The following is a 25,509-nucleotide window of genomic DNA, read 5'->3' on the forward strand; positions in this document are numbered from 1 at the left end:
TGTGACACTATTGCTAATAATAAATTTTACCATTTAGACATCGCAGTAATATGGTAGACAGTGTCAATAAAAGTATGAAACAAAGATGATCCCTGTCTTTTAAGGAATGCTTTCTGATTACACACCGGAAATTATAATGGGAAACATAAACTAAGTGCACCTTTAAGAGAGGAAAAAAGGGGATAATGCAAGGCGATGGACCTCGCTACATATATCCCATCAGCAGAAGTATTTAATATATATATGTGTGTGTGTGTGTAAAGCATATATGGAAATAAAATAGAAATAAAGTTACAATATTAAAGTAAATTAAAATATTAGAATAAATAATGACCTCATGACTATTGTTAATGACTGTTAATGCACACACGATAAAATACATAATAAGAATTAAAATAATAGGAAAAATAACAATTTAAATAATGGAATAAATAATAAAAATTAATTTAAAAAATAAATTAAAAACAATGAAATAGGAATTCAGGGGGCTGTTTGGAGCTGGCCCGCTGCTCGCCTGCCCGGGAGGGACAGGAGCGGGGCCGTGCCGGGGATGCCGCCGCTCCCGGGGATGCTCCCGGTGCCTCTCCCGCTCCCAGCAGCATTCCCGGGAGCACTAGAGGGCACTGTGGGATTTGGGCCACCCCGGCCTCGGCCGCCGCGGGGGTCCCGAGCCCCTTGCCGTGCCCGGGGCGGCTCGGGAGGCCGTGGAAGCCCCGGGAGCCGGCACCGGACCGGCCCCGTGCCCTGCGGGCCGGGCTCGGCACCGGCGGCGCGGCCGCGTCCCCCCGCACGGGACGGGGCCGCAATCCCGCAGCCTCCCCGCTCCCAGGGGGGTCCCGCCGGCCCTACAGAAACCCCAAACACCCAGGCACAGCCCGGCCCTTCCCTGGCCTCGCTGCCGCTGCGATTAAAAAAGTCCGCGCCGTGCGGATGATTTCGGTGCAGAACGCTCTGCCATGCAAAACGAGCGCAATTAATGCCTTTGAAACAATTTATGATTTCCGGCCTACTTCAACGTGTATTAGCATATACCTGGTTTCTTTAATATACACTTTGTTTTTCCAAAACCACAAACATAGTTGCTGGAATTTCATGTGGAAGTGCTTAAGGGGTTGAAAGTTAACACCTTTGTGAGCCGAGCAGTCTCACAGTTGCTGCTAAACAAAAGCCTCTTTGTAGAAGCTTTCTCGAAATGTTTTCTTAACATGTTCCAAGTAGTTTTAGGCAGGCAACTAAAGTAAACAAGATGTTACCATGATAAAAACACTTGTGAAAACATTACAGAGTGCACTTAGTAGTTTCTTTCACATAAACTCCCTTTCGTTTCATCAAAGTTAAATGCACATGAAGCAGATTAACAGCATCACTGCAACACCGGACTGCCACATCTCTCCAAAGGTCTGTGTCCTTTCTTTTAAAGGATATATTTGATTTTAAAATGCTACAGCCAGGATTAAGCACGTCTAACCCACAATCAAATCATAGGGAAAAAAAAAAAAAAAGGGAGGGGTGAGGAATAATAAAACCCTATTCAGTCTTCTGAATTTTTTGCCCTGGCTACCCTGCTGAATAAACCACCCTCCCTCCAGCCGGGATTTCCTGAACAACTTGCTGTATAAGGGGTATATATTCCTATCTTCCACGGTCTTTAAACACATGCAAATGAAATCAAGGATATAGTCAATTTTGCAGGAAAGTCGCTCTGTGCTACTAATTGCTCCTTTCCCGCCTGCGAGAGGGCCCTGGTTAACAGGCCAGACACGTGTGCACCCTCCAGCCCTCACCTTGCTCCTGCAGCCTGGCAGAGGCCACAGGGTCACCGCCCTGAGACTGGACTTGGTTTTGTTTTTAGGCTCAGGGAGTGTTCTGGAGCGTGCAGGGTGCTGCTGTTCCATTAGGCAGAGCAGCAGCCCCTGCTGCTATCACTTAGCTCTGGCTGATACCGCATCACATGAGAACCAATGGCTGATGGATTCAAAAAGGAAACACAACACAACGACGCTAAAACGGCAACTTATTTCAAAAAGAAATAGGGAAATAAATGCGTACAATAGCCCGTGTATCTGCTGGTTCTGATAAGCATCCTCCTGTTGGCTGTGAGTGAAAGACAACTAGGATCGTTATTTGTACAGTATTTATCTTTGAAATCAAGGGCCCTGTGGTGTACCTCACCTTGGGAACAAACACTACAGAATGATCACAGAAGAGTGTCAAATCTCTGGTTTTGATTTACCAACAGTTATGATATTTCTTCCTCAGGAGGAAAAGAAATGAACCATGTTTTAGACCTGCGAGTTCTTTTTTCTCCCTTAACTGAAGAATCATTTTATTGGCATACAGGGCCTTCATTCCACATACAACTTCTCTCTGCCTTTTCACAAGGTAAGTGAAATTAAGCAATACTCGATACACAGGCTGTATTTCACTTAGTAAACAAGAGCTTTTCCCTTGAGGGGGCCATTGAAAGAATGTCACAAATTAATAAGTATCAGAAAGGAACTTCAACCATTTATCTACCTGTTATCTTTCCATTGAGTAATGAATTCTGATAAATGGAAACATAATTTTAAAGAAAGATGCTCCACAGGAGCATGGAAGGCTACAGTATTTTATGAAGGAACACTCACTTCTTAACAGTGTCAATACACTGCTCAGGGACATCCATTTCTGCATTTGGTCTGGGTTAAATATCACTCTGAACAGTAAGACTTTGGACACCGCAGCATTTGGATAATGAGAAAATTTACACAAGGTGGCAAGTTTAGGAAGCTCACACAAAATATTTCTGTTGAAAGCTTTCAATGGAGGCAAAAGCTAGACTGATAGTGACAAAACTAGAACTGATGGAGGAACCTGGGCTGGTCACAGTTTGCAGGTTATTCCTAACAACTGATTGCTGCATGTTATCTCCTCCAGGTGAACTGGTGGACTGGGTCTATGTACTGAAACACCTCCAAAATACCATATATAAAACCAGCCCTGCCTCTACCCATGCTTGTGATTTGTGCTCTCTATGCATGGCCACCTCAAGCAGACCACTCAAAATTCCTATGGAATCTTCCTGAAAGCAGCCACTCTCACCTGGAACACAGGACTAGCATAGGAAGCAAAGGTGGCACAATCTGACCATAGGTGACCACACACTTTATTCTGTGACCACACACTTTATTCTGCTACCTAAGGCTACCACAGCACCTTTCCCTTGCACTTACAGCAGTAAATTGAGAATTGTTTTAAAGGTCTAAATGCTATAGTATGGCATATGAATATGAATGAGCTGGCAAGTATGGCGAGATTAGCATTTATTTCACTTAAGTGAACAACAGGATGAATTACAAGGAATGAGGCCACCCTTCATGGAAATTTATGACTAGCACCTTCTTATTTTGTAATCCTCTTGTAATGAGAACCTTGTCATTACTGTACCATTCCTCACTTGTAACATATGTTTATAGCAGGACCAACGCTGCTCCTACGAACCCAGGAGGGTTTTGCCAGTGGAACCACAACTGGTCCATTCTGTTCTGAGAGCAAAAGCCTATCTGTACCATCTAACATCACCCAACAAACATCCTCTGCTTGCTTTTGTCCTTCCCTCCCTCACATAAAAATCCAGGGAAGCGCCCCAGAAACAGCAGGTACAGTTGAACCTTTTGGGAGCAAGTCTACTTATTCATCCTGAAGAACCTCATGTATTTATGTGGACTAACTTCACGAGATCACTACTCTAAATGGGAAAAAAAAACTTGTCCCTTTGTGCATTTAAATCACAAACATTGCTTGGGTGGCTGGTCTTTAGTGATCTTACAACTGAGCAGCCACAGAACTTGAGCAAAGATCAGGGACAAACCTTCAGCAACCTGGATGCACCCACAGCATGTGTGTACCTGGTGTCCTACCCAGACAAAGAACTCTTTTGTGATGGGAACAGGGGTGAGGTTGATGGTTTACTTGTGCAGCAGCCATGTGTAAGCTATTAGGGCTCTGAGGTCCTTCCCTGCATTGGGATGCACGCACTACCATGCACTAGTCCATAATGCACTGTTTATGCAACACGTAAAATTGTGTTCTTTGGCAGCAAGGAAAAGGTCTGCAGCAAACTGCAGAGGCCCAATTAATATAATTATAGTTTATTTTTAGTAGTGTAGACTTTGTTCATTAGTTACTTATTTGACATAAATTAAATTTCACGTGATGTTCTGCAATTCTCTGTTCAATTATGGAGTTAATTTAAGACTAGATTTCTAAATTAAAGTGAAATCAAGGTTAAAACAAGGTTTTATTATTTACATGATCGATACTGCAACTTAAAAATTATTTAAATAAAATTAAAAAAAAAAAAGCTACGGAACTGCAAACGCTGTTTTATAGCAATACACTGAACAAGACCATAATTTCCCCATGGGGCTAATTTACTATCCCCTGTTAAAATGTTCTTGAGCCTGATCCAAAAGCCACTGAAGTGAAAGGGAGCTCTCTGTTGACTTCAATGGGCTTTGCATCAGGCCCGGGGTGAGTGACAGCACACAGAATTTCAGAGCATGCTTTCTGTACAATGCAAGTGCCAAAAAAACCATCCTTACTTTAGGAACGACTGGAAGTCTTCACATACTGCTTCACAGCCCGGCCATTTGCATACGCCGTGTCCGTACAGCGGGTGGCTGTGTGAGTGCTCCTCGTGGGATAAACTGGAGGGGAGAAAGAGAAGGGAGAACAAGTGCTGTGAGCTGAAGGTACTGAAACAATTCATCCTCACAAAGACTCCTAAAGAGCAGCAACCACCAGATCCTGAAGCATCCCCAACATCTCACGGTACCCGCCTGACTCTTGCCCATGGTTTTTCAAAACAGAATTAAATACCATTTGCAGTGTGAAACATGTGTCATTCTTACTTAGCTATCCTCCTACATTTCATTCATTAATTAAGAGGTTTGTAAAGAATTTAAATTAACACGGACGGGGGAGAAATCATTTGACAGACCTGCTTAATATCCTGCTTGATATTTTGCTAAAAAATTTATGAACATTGCATATTTACAACTCAACTTCGTCGAGAAGTCATCTCCATACAGCAGTGTCCCATTACACCACAACGCAGCCGGACCTGAGGCTTTCCTCATGGCTACAGAAAGCAAAAGCATCAAATTTGCAGCCTTGGCTTTCCCACCATGTTATTTATTTACTGGGTTGGGTTTTTTTCTGGTTGTTTTTTTTTTCCTTCTTCTTACAGGCTGTTTCATTGCACAAATGCAGTGCCTTTACATCCCAAGAAAGAAGATTTGAGATGTATTTTCAAATGCAAAATTCACCGTGAAGAAGAGGGGGCATGCAATCAAAGGATTCCTCAGCACGAGGGGTTATGGGGGCTATTAACCTTGCCTAAGATTGGGCAGGAACGTCACAGAGCCTCCTAACTACTGAACCCAGGGTTAAAGCAAAAAATTCATATGAGCACTAAGGGGTTAATCCTTCAGCGGGATTCCAATCAATACGTAATGATTTGGCTGCACTGATCCAAGTCATGAGACGCTTTGATCCAGGCCATGTGGTGCTCAGGGAAATGTATCTGTTGCACTCACTGATGAACCATATTCTAAAATATCTTCTTTATTCGACTTCTGCATGGAAACTTCCTAAGGAAAGGAATTATTTTTTTGCAACAATCTCCATAACCTTAGATGACTTTAAAAGCAAAATGTCAAAATAATATTGAAATCTCTATTTTATGCTCACACATGTATGTATTTTTCATGGCAAATCTTTTTGCTACAGTATGTCTGTGCTGTATTATGGACTTCAAACATACACAAAGGATATGAACACATACCAGCATCTAGGTGTGGCTTTTATTACTTACTTCATCCTGGATTACAGGTAATGTTATGGATAAATGCCTAGTTTTTGTCATTTTACTTCTAAAGACACCTGGAAATGGTGTTTATTCCTCTTTTGTAATATTATCTGTCTGTGCACTCTGACAAAATTGTGTTCCTATATTATTTCAGATGCACTGGGTAGCCAGATCTCTGTAAATACACTCCTGAGATGTCATCCCAAACACAAACTAGTTGGAAGAGAAATTCCTGCCCAGATTCTGCCACTTTTGACTTTAAGCCCAACACGAATTGGAAGATTACTGAAGGTATTTTTAAAAATTATTTTACATTAAAAAAATAATTTCGGAAGTACTGACTAGAAAAGGTATTATGTGTTTTATATGAACCTAATTCATTATTCATTAATATCCTATTTTTGGCTGTTTACAAATAGTCCTTCAAGCATAAATATATATATATATATATATATATATATATATATACACGCAAGGTAATTTCCTAAGAAAACAACAGTAGATGAAGAGCCTTGGACAGGCCTTTTCTGTATACAAATACTAGACTGGTTTAACTGAATCAGTCTTTTAAAAAATGTTCAAGTGAGGAGAATCTCTGTAAAGTTTTTAGAAGAACTAAGGAACCGATGCATTATTTGCAATGAATTTTTAAAAATGCTAAACCACTCATTTCCTCAGCTGAGGAAGAGGTAGAATGGCTGAAGAACACCATCCATCCAAGCCAAACAGGCATATGGTAAAACATCCTCTATATACATCTGAAAATTCAGAAAATAATGGGGTTTATCATCTGTTTCTGTACCTGGATAGAGCAAAGGGTGAGACAGGAGGCTTTCATGTTAACACTCCATTAAAGTCCATAAAGACTACATATGAGAGTTATGATTTCAGTGTGTTTGGAAGAACAAAAAAAGAAAAAAAAAAGGAGTGTATGAATCTGCCCAGTGCATGTTATCCACACACTGCGACTTGTGATGGCCAAGTAAGGAGTCAGTCCCCCACGGGGTTTAAGCACTGTAAATCTCATTATAATATCAACAGGAGTCACATGGCTTAAACCCCCAGCAGGGATTTTAAAAGTTTCTCTGTGAGAGCCTAAAGGCCATGGCCAAGTCAACGGAAAGAGCCCCACCGAGATTTGTATTTATTTTTTAAATCCAAGCGCAAATCTCTTTTCTTTCCAGGGAACTTGCACAAGACAAGACAAACTGTGTAGGATGTGACACCCTGGTATTGTGTCCAAAAAAAATGATGGAATGACCAAGACAATATCAAACTCTAAATGATGCTCAGGATGTCAAAGGCTCGTGCTGTCAATAACCATAAAGGCTGGTGCTGACTGTAAATGGGAACTTAAAAGGTCATTTTGCTAACACGATGCTACGCGTAACACGCTTAACACCTACGCAGAGCTTCCACTGCCATTCAACCAAGCAGAGGAACTACTTCAACTTACCAAAAATAAGACATTTCTAAGAGAAAAAACCCTCAGTCCTGAAAGACAAACGCCAGCTCTCTCTGCAGGCACTGTGCCATTCCGAAGGCAGCACCTCCCATCCTGCTCGGGGGGGTTTCAGCCGTGCCTTTCAGTGACCTTTATGTGTCAGTATCAGATTACTGCTATTTTATCCATCCCACTTTTGAAGATATTATAGATTGCCACTTGTTCCCTGATAGAGCCTGAAGAAGCACCTCAAAACAAAACAAAGAGCGGGTTCATACAGAGGCGGATGTAACGCACAAAGGACACAGCCAGTGGAAATGAATGGAGAACTCTGTTGAACTGATCTAAGTACTCACTTTGTTTGGGCAAATAGAGGTGGAAAAAGAAGATTTTAATCCTGTACATAAATAAACAGCTTTGTGAGCACGATGAAAACCTATAATCTGAAATTGTTTACTGATATTTTGCCTGCACGCAAGCACAGCTTCTGTAATCTGGATGCATCCTAGGTCTCGCTGCCGGAGACAGTCTTTTAGAAGATCTGAGCATTGGCAAGCAGAAGCAAGTTTGAGGTCTGTTTGATTTCTAATGACACATTAGAGTAGGTGTTTGTTTCTGTCACTCTCTCCTTCCCAGGAATGCATATTCATGGTCGGGTACTGGTGATGCAACACCAGTTAGTGGAAATCATTTTATAACAAGACATGATTTTCAAAGTAGTGAAGGAATAAATGACGTAAATTCAAGACAACATGGGTTTTTTTTTTCTCTTCATAAGGTATTTGTTGCATCAAAGGTTTATATTGCATAAAAAACAGTTAACACAATAGAATTACTTCCAAATAATGCAACAGTGATGCATTATTACATCGAACTACAGCAAAGAACACTGGCAAGTGCAATGTCTTGCCTAAGTCACTTATTCATGACAGACAAGAGAATAACAAAATCCATGTATGAGACTGAAAACTGTGTAAAGTGTCCACTTATTTTCTGCTGCCTCCAGCTCTGTTTCCAGTACAGAGGGGAAGGGAAAAGGGACAGGCACTTCCACAACTCGTCTGGGCTTGCTGGAAAGAGGAGAGGAAATTTAACCTCTTCCTTCTTCCCCCTACATTGCCTCATAACCCCAAGATCTCCAGAGGGTCTGGTAGCAATTTCACCTCCCATTCCTACAGGGACGGCTGTCAAAGCTGCTACTTGCACAGCCCACTCCTGCCAGCCACTCACCTTTTGGAATACACCTGCTGTGCTACAGCATCCTGGAAGAACCACACTCTGGGACACAACAGCACAGGAGATAGAGACATCACAGACAGCTAAGTGCTGATGGAGAGTAAAAATGACACCCTGAGGTGAGATGGGAACATACTGGGTATTGGGGAAAGCAGTGACCAAAGCCCTGGCATGAAAGCTCCGGTTGTTCTTTAAATGGTTTCATTCAACCCCCACTTATTAACGACATGGAACTGGGTACTGTGCTTGTACACACACTGGCTAAAAAGTCATGGGTAGATATAAAATCCAGCTAAGCAGAAGCTTCAGTGTCTGTGCTTCTGCCACACAGTGGACCATATTTTAAATATTCATGATGCTGACATACTTCATAATTCCATTCTCTTTCTTCCACATCTGCTTGGGCCAATGATCTTTGCCAAAACACTGGGGGAAGTCAGTGATGTAGAGAAGCATCCTTGACTTTCTATTACATTTATGAAGCATCTGCTCACGTTCTAACAGAGCTCAGAACATGCCTGAGCCACCTGCATGCTGAAAAATCAATACCACGTCTCCTGCTTCCCTCCTGCAAGGAGTACAGCACCCCCAGAAAGTGCAGAACTGCCTTTTTAATTTTACTTTATTCCTCAGGGTCAATGGGAACTGACCTCATCTTTGCCAGCTGCCATGAAACTGATATCTTGTACAGCCCAGGCAGGAGCACGGGGCTCTCTCTCACACCACATTCCCCCTCTCTCTGATTTAAATGGCACAGCCATTGAGGCAAAATGCCACAATTTTGGTCCTGTACAGGAGAAGGAGACACACACCTGGGAACCAACACGGCTCTCCTGGAGTTGTGACTGCCTGGTGAGCTCTAAAGCTCATCAGAAGGTACCAAAAGAGTAAGGCTGCTGAACAAGTCACCATTTTCTGAGTCAGAAACACTCACTGTAACTGATTTTAAAATGAAACGGAAGAAGTAATGATTAAATCATTGTACAAACTGTACTCAAGTGCAAGTTCCTGTGTTCATGAGAGAATCAACCGAACAAAGATGAAAAGATGTGTTTTGCAGTGAAGTTCCACTGGTGAAAATCCCTTCAAATTCTTAGTAAGGTGGCGTAGCACCTCTTTCCTCTCTAAACTGTGAATTTAAAAAAAACCCCAAATAATAGCTAAAAAAAACAAAAAAACCCAACTTCTAGATACTCATGCTCCTGTCCAAGCCTCAGGAATGGCCCAGGAAGCAGATATGTGATCTAAACAGGGGGCTGTCCAAGCAGGGTGATGCCTCTCTATCACTGAATAAAGCTTAACAGAAGGTCATGAGCCTACAGGAGAGGTGGAATTTGATGTGAGTGGTCAGTGACAGCTCTTTCTACAACTGGCTTGCAAATTTTTGGATGCTTTTTAGAGGAGCGCTGCTCCTCTTCCTCACTACTTTATTCCACATCCAGACCTAGGACTAGAAGCAGCTCATGTTTTACATCAAGCCCTATTGGAAGTAACAAGAGGTTATATTACATTTTAAATGACTACACCAATTTAAGACAAATCAAGTTAAAACTGCAGCCCACAGGCTGAAATCCTCTCTTCTAATCGTCGTGCACTAACTTGTGTACTCCTGTAGCATAAGAAGGAAAACAGCAGTGCTGATTTGCACCCCGAATCACTGCCCCCCATTAATGCCTCTTGTGGCACTATTCCCTAAACTCCTGTTTTGCAAGAAGAACACTGGAGAATCTGCAGCAAGACTAAGACAAAATCTGGCTGACATTCCCCTTCCCTTCTACCCCCACCCTCACTGCAAAGAGCAGAACCAGACTGGATAATTAGAAGCATCATCTTCTGGTTTTGATCTATCCACTGGATGGTTTGGATTATTAATCAACGTTATGACCCTCCAGCACTCTCACACGTCCTCCTTCCAGTGGCAGCCCCTCTTCCAGCCCTGCAGGAAAAGTGCCACAGGGCCTGGACAGTCACTGCCCTACATCCCTTCCTTGGACAAATTAAATGTATTTCTAGAGCATTTAAAAGAAATGTCCATTGCAAAAAATTCATCACTTATCTCTGGTACAAATTCCACTCCTGCATTTGAATTAACGAGTTTCTCTATGATTTAAAACTCTTTATTTTTTTTTTTATTTCAACCTTGTGCCTAGGTACTGTGGTGAAAAGTACATCAAATATACCCAGACACACACGATTTGAAACGCTGGATTTTAAATTCCAGCACTGCTAACTAATGAGAACAATTTTTTCCTTCTTCTTCTTTGTAGCATCACTTCATGTACTTACATACCATAATCATATCCTCCTAGAGCCTCTATTTTTCCAGGGTGTAGATCTTTAATTCCCTTTAATCTGTCTTCATAGCCTATTCCCTCCAACTCCTTTATCATCCTAGCTGCTCTCCTCTATATTTGCTCCAGCTTTCCTTTATCCTTTCTGCAAGAGAGTGGCCAATTGTACATCACACTCAATGTGGTTTAACTGGTTCTGCATAAAGTAGAACAGGAAAAAAAAAAAAAAGGACTCGGATGCAACATGCATGTTTATGCCTCCCATGACTGCATTTACCTTTTTGACTAAGACATGGCACAGAGTGTCCCACCTTAATTTCTCAACCCCGATTATGCCTCAGCCATTTCCCACACAGGCGATGCTGAGCAGCTGACGTGTCATGTCAAACCCGCAGTTTGGAATTTTGATTTCCTAGCTGGGCTACTTTCTACTTATCCCTGCTAAATCTCATTTTATTCCTCTCTGAACAGTCTCCTAATTTATTCAGATTAAAACGGATTGATTCAGTATCTTAGTTTAATTAGGAAAAAAATGTGATCCAACCACTTTCTTGGGTTTTTTGGGGCTGGGGGGATGTTCTGCGGGTTTTTTTCAGGTTGTTTTTTTTTTTTTAACACTGGCTTTTAGCACAGCAATCCCATCCCTCTTACACACCCAATTCGCATGGCAGAGGGAGGTGGCAGTGGCAAAGCTTTGGCCCCAATTCAGCAACCCTTTTAAGAACACACACAAGTATAAAAACACAGGATTAGACCTTGGACTTCACTGAGATGGAGGTGTAAAATTACCAACGAACATACATACTTTGTAAAAAGATCCTGTTTGCCAATCTTATTTTACTGTAATTTATATTCTGTTGTAACATTTGAATTTATAGTAAAAGAAAACACTGAGAAACAAGATCTGTACTTGTTCAACAAAATTCTATTCTGTTACATTTAGAGTTGAGGCAAGTCTTCCACTCTTATATAAACCAGTGATACGTCAACAAATATGATTAACAGGGATTATTCACGTCAGTATTTTTCACCCCTGTCCCACAGGCACAACAAAACCTGCGCAGAAGGTGACTGTCACATCACACACAGCCTTCGCCCACCCCACACCCCTGCAGCAGCAGCAAAGTGCCCTTGGGGAAATGTTTATAAAAATATAATTAAGATAAATAATGATTCCAAGGGAGAACTACAGCTAGAGCACTGCATTCTCTCTGCCGCACGCTCTCCCCTTGGAAGAATGCTGTTTAAAAAAGCACTAAAATCCAGAGGACACAAGCCTGCTTCCCCAGGGAAGTGTGCTGAATCATACAGGTAGTGTAAATATCATATGCTGCTGCAGGTGCTAGGCAGTCTATTTGTTTGTGTTTACTAAAAGGCATAACAAATAGTCCCACTAAAACAGAACAACACTTGGCATTGCACTGATAGGTACCAGAGCAGCCACAAATCACATTCAGGCAGTTAGATCTGAGCTGCTGGGCAACACTAGAGCTTCACCCTGCTTTTTTGGAGGGCCTCTGCACCATGATTTGCCCCTCTCAGAGCAAAGAGAAGCTCAGCACCCTGTCTGAGCATCCCACACCCAGGGAAAACCATGCAACAGCGGGAAAGAAAGCCAGAAAAAGACAAGAAGTACAGAACAGACTTGCATGACATACATGGCCAGCTAACATCGTTTACAGCTTTGCAACTTCTGAGTTAATTCACAGTATAAACAACAAGGAAAATGTTTCTTCCGAGCAAGACTTCCTGTAAACTGTTCATTAGAGCGCGCGGAGCGCGGGGCTGTGCACCTGCTGATTAACCATGCGCTCCAAGAATAAACACAAACCCCAGCCAGCCAGATTGTTCTGGAATTTGCTCTGAGCTGATTTTTCTTCCCCCACGTTATAAATTGGATTCTACAATAAAACAAACAGCAGAACATAGGTTGCCGAGAGTTAAAATCTACTTTTTACACTACATTGACCACAGCACCCACAGGCACAGCTACAATGTCTTTCTATGAATGGGACAGATTGCCATATGGATGCAGACACTGAACAAGCTGTACAACTCCTGGCGACAAGTGCCTAGGGGACTGTCCTATATTAGCACCACCTGTGCTGTGGAAATTGTGCTCTGTGTATGAAATGGTATTTAAGGGCCCATCGCGATGTTATTTTTGAGTATACACAAAAAGGAAAATTACAGTTAAAAAGAATTTGCTGGCTAGCGGATCTGTTGCTCAGTTCCCGAGATCATCTCCCAAAGGAATAGCTCTCCTCTTTATTCATGCAGCCCAAAATGACAAGCTGTAACACATATTAGCAGTTTCCCTGCCTGGGCTTATACCATCCTTTTAATGACAAAAATCTACTTTATAATATACATACGTTTTCCTGATCACACAGAAGAAATTACAGGCCTCCTACCTTACCACTACCAGCTATACAGAAAAATACCCTATGGCATTTCACAAATGTTGCTCCAGCAGCAAGCAATGCAATTTCAATTTTCCTTGGGCTCCTTCTCTCACTCCTCACTGTGCAGCAGGTAGAGCCACAAACCCCGATTACCAAATTTAAATCTGCATCTCACTACTTTGAAAATACAACCGTGTCTGCCTGACAAAAATAGAGCTCCAGATTAGCACAAGATGTTGAGGGAGTGAGGAGAAGGGAAAAGCAGGGAAGAGAGGTTTGAGCAGTACCTAGCTGCTTTACAAAAAGAGATTTCCCCCTCTCCAAACTGCAAGAAAAAAAAAAAAGATGCCAAGAAAAAGTAAAGTAAAACAAATTGAATTAAAGAAAAACAGTTGTAAAGTGAACATTACAACCTGGGAAAAATGATGTCATTTTATTGAGAAACTAATTTTTTTTCCATTAAACCACAGTGAAACGGATAAAGTTTATACAGCTTAATGGTGGAGTTTTGCTTTAAATGCTGCTCAATATCTTAGCAGTACGATATAACATGATATAACAGCTGTCATACTAACTGCTCAATTTTTATTGAACAGCACAGAAAATAGTCACACAAAAGTCACCTAAGTCCTCTACTTCTACAGCCCTTTCAAGGCTGTTTCTGTTCTCAGATTGTGCTATATATGTAAAAAAAATAACACAGCTCTTTATCAGCTCCCTGCTCAGCTCTTCAGGACAATCAGACCTGACCAAATTCTGAAGAAAGACAACTTGCACATAGGAGGAAATAAAAAGAAACAGAAATCCACAGTGCAGTAAACGAAAACCAGGTCCCTTTTTAAGAGTACTTCATAAACACCTCTAATAAAAGAAGAGGACAAATTTTCATTGGACTTTAAGTATTTAGACAGGAATGTTTTAGTAAAAGTTTAACTGCAAAGTGCATGCAATTAACAGAAAGCCATCAGCTATTTCTCTGGTATGTAAAAATAGCATTAAGCTGTATTAAATGCACGTGTAAGTATCTCAGTTGCAAGAAAAGGGAGGAGATATGCAAAGCACTCAGATATCAAACAATGATCTGTTGGCCAGATGGAGGAATAAAACAATACATATGCTAAAATTTGGAAGAGTTCTGTTAGGCGTCTGCCAAGGCTCACCCAATCTATTTTAAGTGCTTTTTGATACATTAGCTTAGTGTTTGGAGTTGTACAAGTGATGGTTATTACACAGGACCAGAGAGGAGTGAAACGCTGGCGTGCAGGAGCTCCCTGATGCTGGGGCAGCTTCCCAAGCATCAAACCCAGCACCTTCCTCCAGCCAGGGGCCACATCGAACACTCACAGGCTGGTTAACTTAGCATCTCTCACAGGGAAAAGCAAGTAAAATAAGCTGCTTTTAGTTGAGTGCAGGAATTCCCTGAGAAGCGTGATGAAGGAGCTCCTGGGCAGAGTGAGGAGCAAGTGGAATTGTACAACTGATTTAGCACGGTGGCAGACGGTGGGTGCGGGCGACGCACAGGAGGCTCCACACCCGCATCTGAACAGCACGAACAATAAGAAGTGCCTGATAAGGCTTAAAACTGAAGATTAACAGCCCCAGGTCTGAGTCACAGCCGGTGTTTTTTTCAAAGCTGATTACAGAAGAGTGACTCAGAGGGAAGCCTTCAGTAACTGGTGGCATTTCTTTGGCAGGCGAGTGAGTGCCAAGGGATCAGACACTGGGACACTTTGGGCTGTACCTGCACAGAGTAAATGGAGATGGCCAGGCTGGGCCCTGCTGTCACAGTGTCATCATCACCAACAGCCCAAGCAGCCCCACAGCCAGTCCAGGTGCAATGAGAAGGACAGCAGCCATGTGGAAAGCAGGATTGTTTATCAGATACCCAGCTGGGCCATGCAAGCTCAAGTCTCCCAGTCCAATCCAGCTCCACAGCAAGGATGGAGGCACTTGAGCTGCTCAGACCATGGGTAAGAGCACAAAGGTCATCATGGGGTTTGAGTACATGGAGCAGCTAAATACCTCTTGGGAGGAAAGGGCCCAGGAACACCTATTTCTTAAAGGAGAATGGATCTGAGGCAACCTAATCCAACACAACTCTGCTGATGGTGAAGGATAATGAACTAAAATCAGCTGCAGGGAGCAACTGAGGGGAGCTGACATGGCTGAGCAGATCTGATGCTGGCACCAGTGCAGAATGAATGCCAGGGACTAAGTGGAGAGGCTGGCCAAGAGAGGATGGGGCCCTGAGAGCATATGGACTGCAGGCTGAACTGTTTCATCCCGAGCATTAATAATGGACCCAAGTCTGTAATTCTTAATTGTGCTGAATCCTAATGCCCTCATCTAAGGGCCTTGGGATTTTGATGGAGGATCAGCTGGCATGGAAGATAACAACAGTAAAACACGAGGCATTAGGCCTAAGCAGCAGATCAATGGTCTGCCATGCCATTCCTCACTTCCCTTCAGAGCCTTCTCCAGACCCTGTCCTCCTGCCACGCTGGCAAGAAAAAGCCATTTTAAAATCCCCTTGTTTATCCCATCTATTTTTCCTATGAGATGGCTGCTTGCTTATGTGGAAGGACAAGACTCAAGTGTATGTGGAAAGGGTATAAAGGCAATGAGGGGAAGAGATGGGACTGCTGGCAGATGGAGAAAGGTCTCTTGGACACAAAGCCTTTAACTGCAACTCTTCACCTTACTTCTGGTAAACAACAGATGCACTTCTTAAATTAACAGGTCCTTCATTAACTCACTTGTTTATGTACAGCCTCCACCATCCTGGCTCTGCTGCAGTCAGTGCAGGATGGAACCAGCACAAGGTGTTCAACAGTTCCACTGCACCCCCAGATCTCCCAGTTCAAGGCCAAACTGGAGCAATCTCTGCCCACTGCAAAGCACTGATGAATTCTGCACTGTTCTGGTTTTTCAAACCTTCCCACATGGGGAATATTCCCAAGCATGCAGGTTTCAGGATGTCCACTGTTAATCAGGTTTTACCATTAGTAGTCACTTGAAGTGACTGCGCATCCCCCTGCTTAGTTTTGGTGCTTTTCTTAAGAAAATAATCAAATTTCTCCCAAATAAGATGCAGTGGAACAAGACGGAAAGTGGGTACTATCCCTGACATTTCTAAGCACAGCAGATGTACTTAACTGGCTCCTGTTATTTATTTATTTACTTGTGTAGAGAAAAACTGCTTGTTACTGAAGAAACCCAAATGCTGATAAGATGATGAGAGGTTTGCATGCTGGTTGATGGTCTCACTTTTCCTTATCCTGAATGAATAAAAGTATCTATAACTAAATATTTCCCTTAGGGTACTGATGACTGAGGTATGTTTATTGCATTGAGTGAATTTATATATATAATCAGTACAATAAACATTATTAAATTGTCTGAGTAAAATCAAAGCATGAAACACACAGTCAGTGCTGAATTCTAATGATGCTGAATGCCCATGATTGCATGGGGAAAGGATCTTAACAAGCCTTGATTTGAGCTTTGGCATCCGCCTCACAAATCACACGAAATGTTCCCTCTTTAATAGTGCTGAATATTGATAAATGTCTCTGCACGGCACAACAGGGAAGTTGGTCTCTATTGGCAATCTTTACCAAAGTGTGTTTTTTCCTTCTCTACACTCAAGGGTTTACCCTGAATGATTTAATTATAATTTTCCTTGTGTAAGACAAATTAAAGAGGAGAGTAGGAGTGTCATGCCAAAGCAGATTATTTATCTCCTTAACAGATTGCTGTGCACCAAACCCCAGAGCTGCTGCTGCTGCTACTTACAGAAACTGGGCGAAATGTGGGACAAAAGCATAGATGTAATATACATTTAAAGCCCAAATGAATGAAAGCATTAACCCATTATTTATAGCTGGAATTGTTTCACTCCCAGGGAAGCCATACACACAGAGCATGCAGAAACCAAGTGCAGCACCACAGTGTTCCCTGGCCCAGGAGGGAGCGTGCCAGGGAACGTATTTTTGCTTTTTGGATGTCCTGAGTGACTCTGGCCATCTACCTGCTGTTTTCTTTTTAGTCATAAAGGAGAAATTTTCCTGTCACTGTGCCCCAAGGGCAGCAGCTCCACAGTGGGCAGTGTCACCTCTGCCACCAGAGCTGTGTCCCTGCAGCCTGTGCAGAACCCCAGTCTGGGCTGGCGGCACGGCAACGCGTGGGCACGCCAGGCAGCCAATGACTACTGCTCCTGCTATTTTAAACCCCTTGTTTATAACCAGAATGTGTTTTTACCCAAGATACAGAGCAGATCTGCTGGCTTGCCTGCTGATTCTAACACAGGTGCCTCCTGTCTCGCAGGTCTGGAGCAGCCTCGCAACCTGACCTGTGGGATCAGGAACCCCCTAAAACACAGCCTGAACTACCCCAGTGACATGTGCCAGAGATGACAGTGATGATAGTAACTCCCACACAACCAACTTGCCTCCTGCAGCCCACTCCTTCTCAAAAGCCCAAGAGAAAGGGGTTGAAAACAGCTTTACAGCACGCCCTAAAAGTTAATGTTACCTGTATATGATTATTTATGGCTGCTGGGCAGTCGTTATGATGTGGCTATGCTTAACTTTTAGGACACTTACAGATTTTACTATGTGCTTTTTACTGTTGTTAAATCTAAATAAATACCTCTTGCTTGTATCAGACCAGAGCTAACAGAAGGTGCAGGAATGAAGGGAAATCCACAAGTCCAAAACCTTCCCTGGCCAGCCCAGGCTGTGACTTACATGATGGGAGGTGGAAGGGCTGATTCCTCCCTAGTGAGCCCTTCCCACAGCCCCAGCTAGGGACTGCCTCTAAAAGTCCCCTTAGATTTGCAGTGCTGAACCAGATGGGTACAAGAACACACACGGATTTAACTCCAAGTCCAGCAAACTCATGCTTCCAGCAGACCCATGATTTTTCTCGTCTTAACCTTTGCATTCAAAAAATTACTAAACCCCTGCTTGTGCCTGTGCTTTCCTTTGCAAGCCCACTAAAATTTCACTTTCTGTGAGCTTTCAAACATACATGTGATGGCAGCTCTTCCCTCTCTGCTCACTCCCCACCCCGAACTCCCTGCCTGTAGATAAATATCCTTTCAGAAAGGAAACCAGTGCAAAATATCTCACCAAGAGGAGTTTCTGTGTCACATGAAATCCAGGCAGGCACCAGGGTGCCTGATGAGACTGCAACAAAACCCTTAAGTGCATCAGGAGGCATTCTCCTGCCTGTAGTCTCCTGCTCTACTTATGGATAAACATGTAATTCAATCACTGCAGCAAATGGATGGCATAAAGCCTCCATGTACCAAAGAGAGGCAGGACAAAGCAAAGTCTGTAGCCTTCTTATTTGTATTCCTAAATATACCTATTTTGTATTTTGATATTTCAGAGAATTCAACAGATATGCAAGAAAAGTATAAGGCAAGCTTAATAACACAGGTATTGATTCCAGAACTGAGGATTTAGTCTTCTTAACTAAGACAATCCCAAACAATACCATGGCATGTTTATGCCTTCCTAATTAATCTGGAACTTCAATAATAAAAGCATGTGTATCACCTTGTCTGCAGATCCCAACTGCCTCCGGGCCACAATTACAGGACTCAGACACCTGGTTTTCCAGGTCTGCTCAATACTATACACAGAGAAAATTCTTACTTCAGAACAGATTCCTGTATTTCCACTGCATTTCAAACTGAACTGAATCTGTTTCCTGGTTTAGACTGCCATTAGTACATAGCACGTGCCTCTATTCAGTGAGAGAAGATCCATCTTGCTGCATGGGATTTTACTTTATATACTCGGTAAGAAAAACATAGATAAAAAATTTATTGAAAAGCCATAAACCCATCTCGTTCAGTACTACATGCAGCAAAAAGGGAATTAATTGTTTAATAAACATCAAATTTTTTTTAGTATCCCATGTAAGTCTTCATGAAAACCACGTCCTTGGCACTTACATGCATTATAAACATATTCACTGATGTTCCCACACAAGTCCTTGCAGTGGGTATATAAAGGATGCCTTACACACACAGCACTTCTTCCAACAGTGGGTGTGCTCTCCTCTAAAATCTATTCCCAGCAGCACTATTTTCTTAATATCAGAAAGATATAAGAGGTATTTATATAGCTTCCCTATCAATCTACTTTCAGACCACCAGAAATACAAACTCTATGGCTTAAAAATTCCATTATCCTCTTTCTAATGAATGAAAGGAGGACGGAAAGACAAAGCCATCAGTTTCCATAAAATCCAGCTTTCACTAGTGTCTGCTGTAACATTTCTAGATGGGCAAAGGGACTCTCCTGAATGCAAAGGAGCACTGCCCTCCCCACTGCGCCCACTCCTCGAGACCCTTCCTCCTCCTCCTCCTCCGGCAGCGACGCCGAGGCTGCAGCCGGCGCTGGCACCCACGGCCCCGGCGCCTGGGCCTGTCTATCTCCCCAGAAGCAAAAGTTACGTTGTTAGACACGCCTCAGTGAAATCTGGGGGTGTAAAGAAACAAACCTGCAATAAAGCATCCTCTGGAATAAAGCAGAGCCCGCGCCGAGAAGCACGTCAACAGACAACCCCTGATTTAAGCCATTTCTTTTAACAATGCAAGCCGAGCAAGTATAAATTAACTCACACTTTTAAAAGCCAAACAACACCAGTTAGCTAATTTTATCAGCGGTTAAAAAAAAAAAAGAAAAAAAGCCACTTTGTTTTAGAGAAACCTGGTGAACTCAAGCCTACTGTTGTCTTGTGAAAGCAGGGAATACAGAGTACAAAAAGGCAAATATGTTAGATGAGACAGGGCACCAAAATTTGGTAGAAAAATGGGGACTGTACTGACCAACAGATTTTCTTGCTCCCCTCCAGCCTGTAAACCAAAAGCACAAGAGTACCACCACCTGTGACACAAAACTCAAAAAAAACCCCCAGCTTCTTCACACTTCCCAATACGCTTATCCAATGCACTTCTAATTAGCTAATTGTGCCCACATTGATCCAATTAACAAGCCATAAAGATGTGAACAAAAGGAGCACATTCTGCCCAGTGGAGACTCTATTCAACCACGCCAACACCAGACAGAGCAAGACATGGAGGACAGAACTGAGGCCAAGGCGCTTGGCCACCGCTCCCGAGCGTTTCGCCATCGCTGCTCCCAGCTGCTCAGGGTGGAAAACCTGCAGGCACCTACCTCTCCCGTTTAGGAGTGTGGACTGATAGCTGTCCATTAGTTGAGGCGTGTGGGTTGATGATTAAGGAGGTCTTGGAGGGCGCGGAGGAGGAGACGCAGGTGGTGGACAGGTCCAGGCTGCTGTGGTTGTTGCTGGCTGCGTCCTCCGCTGTGTGCGAGCTTGTCACTTCCTTCCAGAGCTGCTGCAGCTCTGTTGGAATCATGCCTGAAACAAACAAATTGGATAATTAAATCAATTAACAGCTAATTCGGCCGTCTTCAAACAGTAATTAAATCAAAGAGTCAGTAAACAAAGCCTAGTGTTAGTTTTGCCTCTGTGTGTTTTTGCGCATGTATGTATTTTTTTTAATAACTAAATGCTAATACTGCACTGCATGACTCTGCTACGCTGTGGTGTGACATCTGCAATACTCATGGAATGCAAAATCCAGGCTGTGGAGCAGAGGGATCCACACAACACCACACCTACACCAAACATCAAGTTAAATATTGTAATTTTTTGTAATTTTTAGACCAAAGGCCCATTTTCAGAGTCCCTGTTTGGGCAAAAATCACCCCCATGCCCACATTCAATTCCTTTATTTTTCCACAATTTTTTTTTTACTTTTTTTTTTTTTAAGGAAAGTGACTACTTTCAAACCTGTTATTAAAAACAAGGAAGGTCTTAGGAAAAAAAATTCTCAGCTTTATTATTATGACAACATGAACCACAACATGACTAATTTTGTGCTTAAGTTTTAAATGATGACAAATAGCTTTGTTATTAAATACAGTTTTTATTAATCACTTTTAGACGTAAATTATGAATTCATATTGTCTTCCTGAAATGCTTTTCAAATTTTAACAGTCAAATTGATTATACTATGATTATTTCATTAACACACCTATCTTTCTCATTAATTTTGGTTTCTCAAACTGCTCACTTAATTGATGGATGTGTCTACCGAAAAACTGTATAACTTTCTATACAAGTAACACTATTATTACTGTCATTTCTTAGATCGATGCTAATGAGCCATTCAAAAGTAAAATGAAAACAGAAAATAAGCTTCAAGAAAAAACAATAATAAAAAATTGTGTTTTTTTAAATGTGCCAAGGTGGACACCAGGGTTAGGGAGACGACATTCAGTAACTAATGCAAGTGAAAACTGCAAACTGCAATGGGCCAAATGGAAGGTGAACCATGTGTTCATGCTGAGATCAGGCTTTTGGATAAAGCTGATGCTTGTGACATGATACAACAAGTCAAGTTTCTCTCACTGCAGACTATTTCAGTGCTCTTTCAGAAAAGGCCATGGGAAAAAATTAGCAGTAGAGACACGTCACTCAAATATTCAGGGAAAAAATAATAATAATAAGCCAGTGTCTGTGTGTTTTTAAAGAGGTTTCTCATCAGTGTGCTTCCAGCTCATCGTATGGGTGACTGTTCATTGTTTCACCATGTTGTAGCTCTGGAGCTATCCTAAGGAAACCTGCCATTTTCTGAGTGTACAGCAGCAGCTCTCACAGGCGTGTACCTCACCCAACCTAAGGTATTGAAATAAAAAAAATAAGGCAGTATGCATTATATTCATTTGAAACACATAATAAAAAATGCCAAGGTCTAAATTTAATTTATTTTTGTCATTTAGAATACAATGGATAGATAATCATCTCAACGTGATCAGCCAAACATCTTTACTTTGCTAAACTGTTAAAGATTTTAATTATGCTAGCTTTGGAGAGCACTGGTCTAATGAGGCGATAGACTCCAGAGAATCTAAGTGGTTAAGAACTGTGAAATGAGTCTGATAGGATTTTTTTATATTCACCGTGGATCGTTTGCATATCAAAGAGGAGTAAATTATTGCACGACAGACCAATAACCTTCCCCGCCTTTCCCAGAGTAGCATTAACAAAAACAGTTGGTCTCCGGTAACGGTTCGCTACAAAAAAATGCTGAAATCCTTAAGTATCTGCAATTAATATATATTAGGGAAGAGGCTTCAATTTATACATTAAGTGATCAGATATTCTTAGGACACATCCGTTTCACTAAAACCAACGTCATTTTCCTTTCATCAGCCCCAAATGCCAATTATATTTTGATGGATTTTGTCCCAAATGAGCATTTAGTTATTAGACATATTCAATTATTACTTGTCCCCTGGAATTAAACCTCTGAGCAAATTAAACAAAGAAAAAGGTCAGTACACAAGCCCGTGTCCTGTTTTGCTGTGTGGGGGCTATTATTTTCAAACACCTTGCAAAGTGACAGTGTGGGATGTATTTTTAGCTAACACGCTTGACAGGACTGTCTGCGCACTAACAATTACCTGTGAGCAGGGCTGACCCTTACACACTGTTTACTCAGTTGAAACAATAGTGAATAGACTTGTCTGTTGATGATAACATATTGATATGAGAACATATGAGCCGACACCTATTTTTATTTTCCAGAATAAGCAAATAGGGAAAGAATAACTGGCGTTTTTTCACTTTTTTTTTTTTTTTTTTTAAATCTGGATTTCTGCATGGTTTTTAATTAAACACAGGCTATCATCCACTTTCCTCTCCTCCCGGTCACTTCTGGATTTACCAATTCTTTCTCCCAAGGAAAATGTTACAGCCACTGAAACAGACACACACATGATATTTATGCCTCTAAAAGTCAAAGTGTTTCGTCTAACTTCCCATGCAAGTGTAACTCCCATTAGTACTAATAACAACTATACCACAGATGGAAGGAAAAATAAAACATACCCAGTTGTGTGAGGGAAAATGCTGGAGGATAGTAAGGATTTTAGGCTAGGTGACATTAATTTAAAGAGCTAACTGTGATGTCATACATGTCCGCACACAACCTCTTGCCAAAAATTGATTACATCACCTGATTAATAAAATAAAATTAGAAATAGCCTCCCTTCTCCTGCCCTAAATTTAGTTCCTTAAGAATAATTCTGGAGAGAATTCCTGCCTAGCCTGTCAAACTGGGCAGCTGAAAGGTATGCTCATCACTCATCCAGCAAAATGGTTAAATAAAATAATAGAACAAATGGCAAAAGCAAGTCAAATAGATCCACGACCACTCGCAATAAATTATGTAATTTACCATTTAACAGTCTCATTTTAACAGCGAGAGCTAAATTTCAGGTCAGATTCCCAGAACTGCGCTGCAATTACCCGGGATTGCTGCAAGTTCCTACGGACCAGGAACGGGATTCAGACCTGGAAGTGCCAAATCTACAGGAGCAATCAGGCACCCAGATGTCTCAGTCCTATCATTTTCACTCACTGGTGATGTGAAGTGTGATTTGCAGTTTCATTTTGAAGATACTGAAGATCTCACTCTCGCGGCTCAGAAGACTGCTGAAATGGGGTTTATTTTAAAATTGCTGCTATGCACAGATGTAAAATCTAGATTATAGAAGTGTCTAAATACTAAGCAGCAAAGATTACACAAATATAACATTAAAGGATGTGCTATTTAGTTTAAAACAATAGGGGAGCACTAAAAACTGAAATGAAACTAAAATACAGATTTAAACAATTTATTAGTTCTGAAAACATAACGAAAATGTCACTTATGAAGTAGCATTCTCTCCTTGGAAACATTTATTACTATTACAGATACTTAAGAATAAAAGCAAAATGTTTTTAACTGAATTCACAGCTACATTTACTAGAGGGATGATTTTATTTCTTTTATACACACATTTACAGTATTTGTCTCAGTCTTGAAAACTGTTCTGGAAACAAAAGGGCATGAGAGATGTAATTTTTTTTTTAAATAAGAAGTGTCCATTACCAATTACTTTAAACTATAGCCCCGGCTCTTCATTGCATTTTTCAGGACAACTAGTCCTCTTGATTATGAAAGAAAATGTAGGCACAGGTTTAAAAAATGTATGTTGTGGGGACAGTTGACAGATTACTGCTCACGGAACTCAATTTCCCAACCCCAGGTATCACCGGCTCAAAGACAAACAGAGTTGCTCAACCTCTTTGTGTCCTTGTACCTCCATACCCAGGTGACCATGTTCAAGCAAGCAGAAAGTTGATTTAAACCTCATAATGACATCAGTTTTAAGCCATCGTCTCTCTGATAAAAAGGAATAAAATATCGTGCTGGATTGCCTCGAGTCTCAAGTCCCTCTTTCCTGCCGGCTCCCGCCACCCCCAACGCTCGCAGCTCATTTCCCTGCCAGAACCAGCCCTCTCTGCTGATGTTTGTGTGTCTCTGGCGTGCAAGTCAGCACCCCTCAGGTTTTAAATACGCTCCTGGGCGAGGACTAATAGTTACACTTCCCTGCTAACCATATCAATCAATGCCACGACGGCTGAATTACCTACTGGTGTCTCCGATGTGTTACCGCACAGATTACACTTCATGCATCACCACATTCATTTCTTTCACATTACACATGAGCGTGTCTTGTCACTGCCCAATTGCCCTCCTTTGGACAGCTTAACTGATGGACTATACAATGAACCTTACTGAGCCAACTTAATGGTATAGGAGCTGTGGGAAAAATTAGCAAGGTTGAAGCTTGAGTCCGGTGGGTGTGTGGGAACAGCCCGGGATGCTTCCAACAATAAATCTGAGGCATAATTAATGCACGTTACAACATCGTGCAAGCATAAATGGCATTTCATCTACATGCCCTTTTTTCCTGGACTCATTTTACACCTTCTCCCCATCACTGTGCATCATTGGTGACTGAACAGGTACTGCCCCAAGCCTGATCCTGCAGCTCCCAGCTGGGCACCACCTTCCCATGGATCAGCTTCCAACTCCTGCCCAGTGCTGCTCTGCACCAGACATCAGGTTTGGGATGCTGGGAAGCTGAACTGAGACTTAGGGAGTCAGCTGTCAGGCTCCCAAAAATTTGGCCTCTCAACACAGGAGTTAAGTGTTCAAATACCTTACTGGATCTTGGAAAAATAAGCCTAAATAAAGCATGTCAGCCACACAGCAAAGCAGACTCCACTCCCCAGTTTGGCCTCTGTTTATCCATATAAGTTAATATTCACCAGCCACCTCACTCTCCTTTTTTACAGCTATGTACACAGAAAAAAAGGAGGGTGAAGAACAGAAGCAATTTCATC

At 41.9% G+C, this 25,509-nt stretch overlaps 1 protein-coding gene across 27 annotated transcripts in view; it reads right to left on the reverse strand.

The window, feature by feature from the left end:
- The window catches only part of FOXP1 (forkhead box P1), a 377,944-nt gene that overhangs the window by 42,109 nt on the left and 310,326 nt on the right, over positions 1 to 25,509 (reverse strand). For all 27 annotated transcript variants that reach the window (XM_064433062.1, XM_064433035.1, XM_064433036.1 and 24 more), the window contains 2 exons: positions 20,421 to 20,625; positions 4,584 to 4,688 (listed from right to left, as the gene is read on the reverse strand). In XM_064433062.1, coding sequence (XP_064289132.1) covers positions 4,584 to 4,688; positions 20,421 to 20,625 — 310 coding nt within the window. The remainder of the gene's footprint in view (positions 1 to 4,583; positions 4,689 to 20,420; positions 20,626 to 25,509) is intronic.

This window comes from Passer domesticus, chromosome 9 (genome assembly GCF_036417665.1).
Source record: "Passer domesticus isolate bPasDom1 chromosome 9, bPasDom1.hap1, whole genome shotgun sequence".
Classification (NCBI taxonomy): Eukaryota; Metazoa; Chordata; class Aves; order Passeriformes; family Passeridae; genus Passer; species Passer domesticus.